The 9,040-nt window shown below is 38.6% G+C and overlaps 1 protein-coding gene across 1 annotated transcript; it reads right to left on the reverse strand.

Moving 5' to 3' along the window:
* Window positions 1–853: 853 nt before the first annotated feature.
* drg1 (developmentally regulated GTP binding protein 1) lies at window positions 854–8,421 on the reverse strand. Its single transcript, XM_038734134.1, has 9 exons — window positions 8,263–8,421; window positions 6,526–6,649; window positions 6,199–6,374; window positions 6,037–6,106; window positions 4,528–4,697; window positions 3,722–3,852; window positions 2,436–2,603; window positions 2,164–2,286; window positions 854–1,219 (listed from the first exon to the last, which is right to left on the reverse strand). The coding sequence occupies exons 1-9, from the start codon at window positions 8,299–8,301 to the stop codon at window positions 1,120–1,122; spliced, it is 1,101 nt and encodes a 366-aa protein (XP_038590062.1). The 5' UTR covers window positions 8,302–8,421; the 3' UTR covers window positions 854–1,119.
* Between the last annotated feature and the right edge of the window lie 619 nt (window positions 8,422–9,040).

Genomic DNA, 9,040 nt, shown 5'->3' on the forward strand with positions numbered 1-9,040 from the left:
TGTCTATGGGAGAAAAGCAAGCCATTGTCAAGCTGAGAAAAGAAGGAAAATCGACCAGAGCCATCGGACAAACATTGGGCATAGCAAGCACAACAATTTCGAATGTCCTGAAAAAGAAAGAAACTACTGGTGTACTGAGCAACAGACGTCCAACAGGTCGGCCAAGGAAAACAACAGCAGTTCATGACAGAAATATCGTGAGAGCTGTGAAGAAAACCCCCAAAACATCAGTAAGTGACATCACCAACGACCTCCACAGTGCAGGGGTGAAGGTATCACAATCCACTGTTGGAAGAAGACTCAGAGCAGAAATATAGAGGCCACACCACAAAATGCAAACCACTCATCAGCAGGAGGAATCGGAAGGCCAGATTGAAATTTGCAAAGAAGTACAGAGATGAGCCGCAAAAGATCTGGAACAAAATCTTATGGACTGATGAGATCAAAATTAATCTCTACCAAAGTGATGGAAAGGCCAAGGTGTGGAGAAAGAAAGGAACTGCTTATGGTCGCAGGCTTGAGGCAGTTATTGCAAGCAAGGGTTATGTAACCAAATATTAAATGTTATTTACTTTAACATTATTTGTTCCAATAGTTTTGCTCACTTGAAAAATGGGTGGGTTCAAACAAAGGGTGGTATGTCCTGAGTTGTTTAAAACATCTAGATGTGAATATCAGGAAATGAGAGCTGAAATTCTTAACTCTTGTCTCATACTCCTCATACTTTAGTGAACAACAAAAACAAAGGAATTTGCCTTACCCTTCCAATACTTTTGGAGGGGACTGTATGTCAAAGCTGGATAAAAGGAAAAAAAAAGAAGCTATATGTTGCGCTTGAATGAAAACAACAAGATTCCTTAATGTTTTTATTGTATAGATTTTTCAGATTTTAATGCAAACCTTAACCAATATTCAATATGAACTATTCATTGTGTTAAGTATTGTAGGTTCTCTTAAATGTGACACTTACATTCAGGTCATTTTTGTTTTTAAATTAGAGCAGAAAAAGGAACTGGGAACCATACGACACAGATGCTCTAACAAGGATGTGTCTGGTGATTTGCTGAGCAACTGTACAGAACACTTTGTGATACACAGGCCATGCAGTGAAGACTCCTTTTACTTTTTCACCAGCTGGATAACGTCTTCATCCACCAACACGTGGTCCTTGCCCACTTTTTGAGGGTTGTGTTTCACAGATGCTCCCCACACAAGCGCACTGAAAGAGGAAACGTTAAAAGAAATGACTGAAATGATTGTACATGAACGATTCCTTAAAGGCAGTTTATATGTATACTATCGTATACAACCACATAAAAAGGATGAAGGTGATCGACATGCGGTAATCCACACCTTAATTACACCAGAAAATAATTTATACAGATACTATTATTCTTTTTTTTGATACAGCAACAATGGTTCCCTACAGGGTAAAATGACATCCTTTAGTTACAAAGGCTTGACCCATTCATTCCCTGGACGATGGGTAATGCTTAGCAACATTAACATATCGACTGATCAACAATGTTAGCTCTCCCATTTGGAGATGGCCGTGCGACACATCATCTCAGATCCTAATCCAGACTCTCAAATACTTACCTCGCCATCATGAGGGCGATGGCTGTGATTAAAGCGACAGTGTTGTTTTAAACCATTTGATGATCACTTGTCATTCTGGGGTGAGGTAACTATCAATGCCTTTTAGTAAGACTACTTTTTCCCTGAAGAAACTGGTAATAAATTAACCGGCGGGTGGAATAAAGCAGATGTATTGTTAAAATGAGAACGATCCTCAGCATGTAAATGAATATAAATGAACAATGGCAACCAAAACAGAAACATTTTTGTGAATGTTTCTATTTCCAATGTTGTCTACAAATAAGACTACAAATAAATAGAGATTTAAACATGCTTATAAAGCGAGCATTTGCTGATTTTTTAAACATTATGTGTGGGGAAACGGGCATTTCCTTTCAATTTATAATTCTGACTTACTGAATAAACCTAACGCCAACTGTTTGGATTAAAACATAACGAATAACACAAAATGGATAGAGAGAAAAGACTTCTGTAGGGAGAAGTGTTCAAGATTGCATACAATCTGTGAGCTATGACAAAAGAATCCTTAAAGTGAAATATTTAAGCCAAGTCTGCAATACTCACTACTTCAATTCTTTGAGGAGGTTTTTGTGGATCTTTAAGCAGAAATCCTCGACTGTAGTTTTATCGTCAGGGAGCACAACGGGAGATGTGTAATCAGGAAGCTGGCCTTTGGGTTTAGTGTAGCTGCAAATGAACACATGATCTTGGTCAAATTCTCCAGTAAAACACGACAAAAATTTAAATTTCACACACACTCCTTTTTCTGCACCATTTAAACCCATATCTGTCTTTTTTCACCTCCATTCATTGGGGACTATATAAACAACTCTTACATGCGCACAAGCTTTAGGTAGTCCCACATCCTCTCCAGTAGGTCATCGAAATTCCAGCGGTGGTGGGCCGAGATGGGTACACAGTGGGGCACCTTGTAGATGATGTCAAGCTCCTCGATGGAGATCTGATCGATTTTGTTGAGCACATAAATGCATGGGATGTAGACCCTGTTGTGATAAGAGACTGTGAGTGGCTGCTGTCCATGAAATTGCTACATAAATCAGCAGCCTTGGATGTGTTGTCTGTTTCAGCTACTGCTGAAAAAAAAAACAATCTAACACAAAAACAAAACAACTTAAGCTGCTTTCAACCTTTTACTGCATTCACTTGTAGCCTCTGTTAAAACAGACATAGCAGACAGGGTTAAAACATTTATTTAGCCTAGCTTATTTTAACAAGATAATTTGAAATGTATGTGTACTATTGTGTATGTTGAGCTAAATAATGAAATGTTTGTGACGCTAAGTTACTTGAAAGTGTAAAGGGAATGTACTGATAGGAGCTAAACCTTTTTATTTTCACATGTAAATAACATTTACACACAAAACTCTGACAATGTGTGTGTGCTAGAGTGTTCTGCTGTGACCACATTGGTTAGCGTAGCGCATTTTGTGACTCTATGCATGTTATTACATAGACTGAGAGAGCATTTGTGCAAAAAGGACCATCTCTCTATACAATTGCAGGTATGTGGGTTTATTCATGGCTAATACTTTTTTTTGCACTGTTTAGCAGAAAGAATATATTTTGATTATCTTTTTACATGAGTTTTATTTATTATGTGTAATATTGATGTGCTCTCTCTTTTCATTAAGGTCTTTTCACTGTGAAGAGAACCATGTGAATGTTTTGTTTCTCAACAACTGCAGGTCTGGGAGGTTATGCTGTTGCCATGTCTGGTGCCTTGCAATAAAATGCTGAAATACAGCGGGAAGTAGTGTTTTCCTATTTAAAGCATAGCACAGACCCACTACCCATGCCCCACCTCACATTATCCATATCCTAGATTTTAATGCATTTGCATTTGAGTTTTTACATTTAATTACATTGTGGAACGGTAATCCCATTGGTTCACATAACAGATGACATTGCTTAACTTTAGTTTATGCATCTTACATATGTATGAAAAAATGTTAAGTGGTCTGAAAATGCCGTATGACACATGGACAGCATTTTCAAATGCATCTGCATTGGTATAGCGGGAATTGAAATGGGATCGGAGATTCCAACAGGCCACACCCACTGGGAATGAGTGAAGGCCCATTCTGGCACTTCAGCAGCTCACCGATTTCCCTCCACCACATCAATGAGGTCATCAGCTGTGGAGTCACTGCGCAGAGTGATGTCGGCGTTGTGGATCTTGTACTCTGCCAGGATACTCTTAACAGTTTCAGCATCCAGCTCAGATTGTGCACACTAAGGGTGGGGGGAGGGAGACAATGTAAACTTATTACATATTAAACAGTTGCATTAATGAGTAATTCATATTTTACAATTCACATCAATATAATGAAAATCTATCAGTAAAACAACATTGAGCCAATGAGTAATTATTGTATTAACCAAAAACAAAATAAATATTGATGTTTTGCAGAAGGGCCGGAGAGTAAATGTGTAGGAGCCACTTAGTGCAATCTTATGTGTGTCCACCAGAGGGCAGCATTAAAAGGTGTTACAGTATTTGCTACCATTGGGTGAGACATAATTACGTAAACAAAAATGCCTGGACTTCTTCAGACACACACTGGTTATTAAAGGCTTTTACATGTTTGTTTAAACTAATGAGAAGACAGAGAAAAGCCCATCATCAACATGAACAGACTATCAACTACAAATCTCCCTGACAACTAAAATCCTGCATGCCACAATAATGGCAGTATTAAAGGGACATCCTTTAATAGCCTATCAGCTTATAGAGTGATGTTTTATGTTATGATAATCTCACTATTCCAGCTCATCAGTTGGTTGAATGAAGAGCAGAAAACCGGTATTTATAACACTGTCACAGACATACCACCACTAAAATCCCATTTAAACACGAGGTGACATTAGTGAGAAGTTTGCATTTCTGTCATTCAGTGTAAGTCATACTGTAGCTGTGAAGTTGATGCCTCCTTTGTCCTTCTTCTTGAAGCCGATGTTGGGTGGCTGCTTGTTAAGTCGGATGCCGAAGCCCTCCAGCTCGTGTTCTATCAGCTTCTTATGACCGAGGGGCTTCAACACATCGAGCACTATTAGGATTAGGTTGCAAGTTCGAGCCACTAAACCAGAGGGAGGAGGAAGAAGTAGACATTGGGGTTAGAGGAGAATAGATGAAGGAATCAGTTGCCTCTGTAGTGGATCCAGTGTGTATCTGCAGCCATTTAACAGTAACAATGCTTGTGAGGTTTTATTTTATCCCACCACCATTTAAAGGGTGAGATCAGTATTTTGGAACATGGAACCTCTTTCCCCATGTTTTTCTGTCTGTGACTAATTGGAACATTTTTTGAAAGTGGTCCAGTACTGAGAGAGTGCTGCAGTCGTGCAGTTTTTGTCCAGGGAATCTGGTGGCTTTCACGAGAGCAATATAGTGAGTGTTTCTGGTTTAACAAAAAGGATCTTAATCTTTAAAAAAAGGTCTATTTCTGTAGGGAAACCTTTCCACAATCTTGTCAGACACTTGTTATAACAATCTGAGCCTGTCAGTGGCGAAAACAAGTAAGTCGATGTACTTTGACGATGTATACTTGCTGGCGAGAATAATGTTGCAAGCCCGTTTCAGCCGCTGACAACTGCAGCTTGCTCGGTCAATAATGTTTTCCCAATTAGTCACATAGACAAAAACATGGGAAAATAGGGTCCAGGTTGAAAAATGCAGAACTTAATATGTTTGTCACAGTGTATATAGTTTGCTAAAGCATTAACTGTAAGCCAAAAGCATATCAAAACTTTGTTAAAGTAAGCTTTTGTCTTTCTGCCTGACAAAGGTAGAAAAACAAAACCTTTGGGCAGAAATAATTTGATTGAATCATGACATCTAAACATTACCTTCAACTCTATAAAAGCTGGGGAAGGCAATTTATCTCAAAAGCATTTTTGTTAAAATTGTTGAAATTCTAATTAGATCCTGAAAGCAATCAATAAATCAAAACCAAATGCTCTGATACAAAAATCCAGCATCTGTGGCTGTTGCAGGACAGTAATAAGCACGGTCCAAATTAAACGATTGGCTGGCCTACATACCTGTGTGCACTCTGCCCGTACATTCACTGCACATGACAATGTGTTTTCGGAGAGTGGCTTTGGAGGGAGGCCTGAAGGGAGGGGGTGTTTTTTTTTTCCAGTTGGTTACTTTTAAAATCTAGCTGTCTTATGCTAGTTTTGCCAAGTTGCTTATCCCAACTTTAAGGTTAAATTTTGCCTCTTCACCGCCATTAAAAGCACAAAGCACCACACAGTAAGTGTCTCATTAAATGGAATGACTGGATTACATTTCTGAATTAATATAGATAGGGAAAGAACTAAATTTACTTGGTATCATGTTTTGTTTAATAGTTTTATTTTGTCAATGAAAACCTCTTTTAGTCTTAGCAGAAACCTCACTAATCACATCTTTACCTGCGATGACCTGTCTCCCTCTGCCCTTGCCATCCTTGGCACCCTCAATGATTCCTGGGAGATCCAGCAGCTTAGAAGGAAGAAGCAAGAAAGTAAAACAAGTGACCCACTGAAAACATACCACCCTTTTGCAGGTACTGGAAAAATAAGAAATTCTAGTACCTGAATTTTGGCTCCTTTGTAGCGAATGACTCCAGGTACCGTTGTAAGAGTGGTGAACTCGTAGGCGGCAACCTCTGAGTACACACCTGCAAGGTTACTTAGCAGTGTTGACTTTCCCACTGACGGAAAACCAACAAAACCGATACGAGCATCACCGGTTTTTGCAACATCAAAACCTAAAAGACAAAAAAGAACAAAGGATCAGAAACTTGAATCAGTCAACTATCCTCTGTGATGCTTTAAATGGCAGAACATGTTTAAAAGCATGTTTGTAATTAAACCTAGATAAGAGCAAAAACATTTAGCATTTAAAAACTGTGATATTACCTTCTCCTGTTGCACCACCACTTCCTCCTTTTGGTGTGATGAGTTCCCTTCTGAGTTTGGCAAGACGTGCTTTGAGCAGACCCAAGTGGTGAGCTGTGGCCTTGTTCCTCTGCGTCCTGGCCATCTAAAATAAACAGTAACCCCACCAGCGTGAGGTCTTATACTTGTTTTTTGCATGACAGTTCTGTAGGAACCAGTGAGCAGTATCTTAATACAATTAAGTTGTCTGTTTACAGTCCGGTAGAATTTAAGATTACACTACTACTGAAAAACAATAGATTGTGCTCCCTGCAACACACTGGCAGCTTGTCCAGAGTGCTTCCCTGCCTTTTGCCCAATGCATGCTGGGATAGCCTTGAGCCCATCACATTTTTGAATCAGAATAAGCAGGTATAAAGAATGGAAGCAAGTTAAATCTGGCCATTGTGAAATTATTGCAATAAAAATCACAATTATGTAGTATGTATTATGTTTTATGTAAAGCACTTTGAATTACCTTGTTGTTGAAATGTGCTATACAAATAAACTTGCCTAGTACTAATGTATTATTTATACTAATTATTTAGATAAAAGACATGCTATCATTATTGTTGATCATATCCTGATTATTATGGATTGTTCAATATGGTATGTGCAGTTATTTTAACAAATTGCATTTTAGAACAACAACAAGAGATTCTGTACAAAAATGTATTCCCATAGTTTCTCTGTTGCTAATATAAGGTTCAGCAGTCTGAGTTAAGAAAATCATGTGGGTATCTTAAAATATTACTCTATGTAGTACAAAAGTGGACTGTTGATTTTGTCCCCCATACCCTACATGTGTTGGTGGCCGGTATGAACAGAAGGAATCATTGCAGTATGTATAAACTGTTTCAGTGTACATATGGTTACCTGACTATTGTGAACCTATCTGTTAAGCTGGTGGGATATAATACAATAATGACTATGAACCATGTATGTGATGTATGTGATACCATCTTAGCTGACTTGTGCTGACACTTTTACCCAGCCTCTCTGTATCACCACCTGCTCAGTTAGGCAGCACCACAGTCTAAAGTTAACTTGTAATTTAAGAGTTATCGCTAAACCTAAAGGATCACAGGTGGGTTCATATTTCTTTCTAACACTAAGCCCCTCACTCTATGTCAAGCTTAGTCCTTACGCTTCAAAAATGCCTCGTCCAGGGTTGAATTCAAATGCTTAATATAACCACCATAAGACAGCATTGTAATATTGTTTTCAAGTTAGAATTGTAGCCCAATTTATGGAGGACACCGATCGAAAACGCCGGGTACTAAAAGAACAGTTATCTTTCTTGGTAAGTTACGCTAACTTTGGATGCTGGCTATGGGACTGACTGTGGATGCGGGATTTAATTCTACACAGAACATGTAACGTTACGTAGTTGATAGTTTGACTGCCAGACAGTCAATCTGGAGTCAGCACTAACGGAATCTTTGCTAACAGTTAACTTATTGACACAGGGTATATCCTCTAAATTCTAACATTTGATTCATAACATTTAAAAGCCAAATGAGCACGCAAAGCAAACAACTTTTTCAATTCACACTGTAACGTTAATCTACCAAGAAACATTTAAGTGTACCTACGAGGCCCAGCTGTGGCAGCTAGGCTAATATTTGCTAGCATTCAGAGCTAGCACTTAGCTAAGTTAGCTAAAACGTGACTGATTCATTTGGGTTAGCCAGCTATCAATGTATAACGTTACCATACCTCATTTTCAATCTCTGCTATTTTGGCGAGTATACTCATTGTGACGAAGATTCCTGCGTACAACCACCGTTACCGAGAGAAGCTGGAAAGATGTTACATTGAAGTTGGCAAAGTTAGATGATGCTTAGCTAGCACACTAGTCCGCTACACCGTGGTCTACACTACGCAAGCGCCGCTATCCTGTTTCGCGGGAAAATCTCGCGAGGACGTAGTTTGACTTGCAGCGCCCGGTGCATTGACTTCCTTACACCTGAATTAGTAATTTTCTTGAATATTTCCCTTTTATGCTACTTTCTTCTTCTACATTGCAATACAGACGCAAATATTGTACCTTTTATTCAATTTCATTGATTTTACATCTACAATAACTATTTTCTTTTCAAATTGAGATTGTACATAGCCTAAAAACAAGAATAAAATGTTAGGTTAAAGAAAAACCAGTTAGTGGCTCTGAAACTTTTTTGGCTTGTATCGCTTTACAAAGAGAAGTGTTTACTTGGAGTCCCTCACCACAGCTTGTAGATGTCTTTGAGGCATTAGTTGCTGCTCCATAGATGCATTTTTAAACCTTTCTGATGGTTTCATTTAAATAAAAGTTCAAATATCATAAATAAGTTCAGGCCCAAAAACTTAACTTTTTTTGCTTTTCTACCCCATTAGTCATCTCACAACCCAGCCAGATCTATCTTCTGATCCTTTGGATAGGTCTGACCCCTATGTTGGGAAACACATTAGGCCTACTAAACTACTTTATTTAGCCTAACTGTGTATAAAGTAG

This window comes from Micropterus salmoides, unplaced genomic scaffold, assembly GCF_014851395.1.
Source record: "Micropterus salmoides isolate LMB-PRFRI ecotype aquatic unplaced genomic scaffold, ASM1485139v1 Ms_hic_scaffold_20, whole genome shotgun sequence".
Taxonomy (NCBI): Eukaryota; Metazoa; Chordata; class Actinopteri; order Centrarchiformes; family Centrarchidae; genus Micropterus; species Micropterus salmoides.

Coding starts and splice junctions, on each gene's coding strand:
- drg1 (XM_038734134.1), bottom strand. CDS start 8,301: ATGAGTATACTCGCCAAAATAGCAGAGATTGAAAATGAG. Junction 6,107..6,198: donor ACAAAGGAGCCAAAATTCAG/GTACTAGAATTT, acceptor CTTCCTTCTAAG/CTGCTGGATCTCCCAGGAAT. Junction 3,853..4,527: donor GCATCAACTTCACAGCTACA/GTATGACTTACA, acceptor CCCCACCCTTAG/TGTGCACAATCTGAGCTGGA.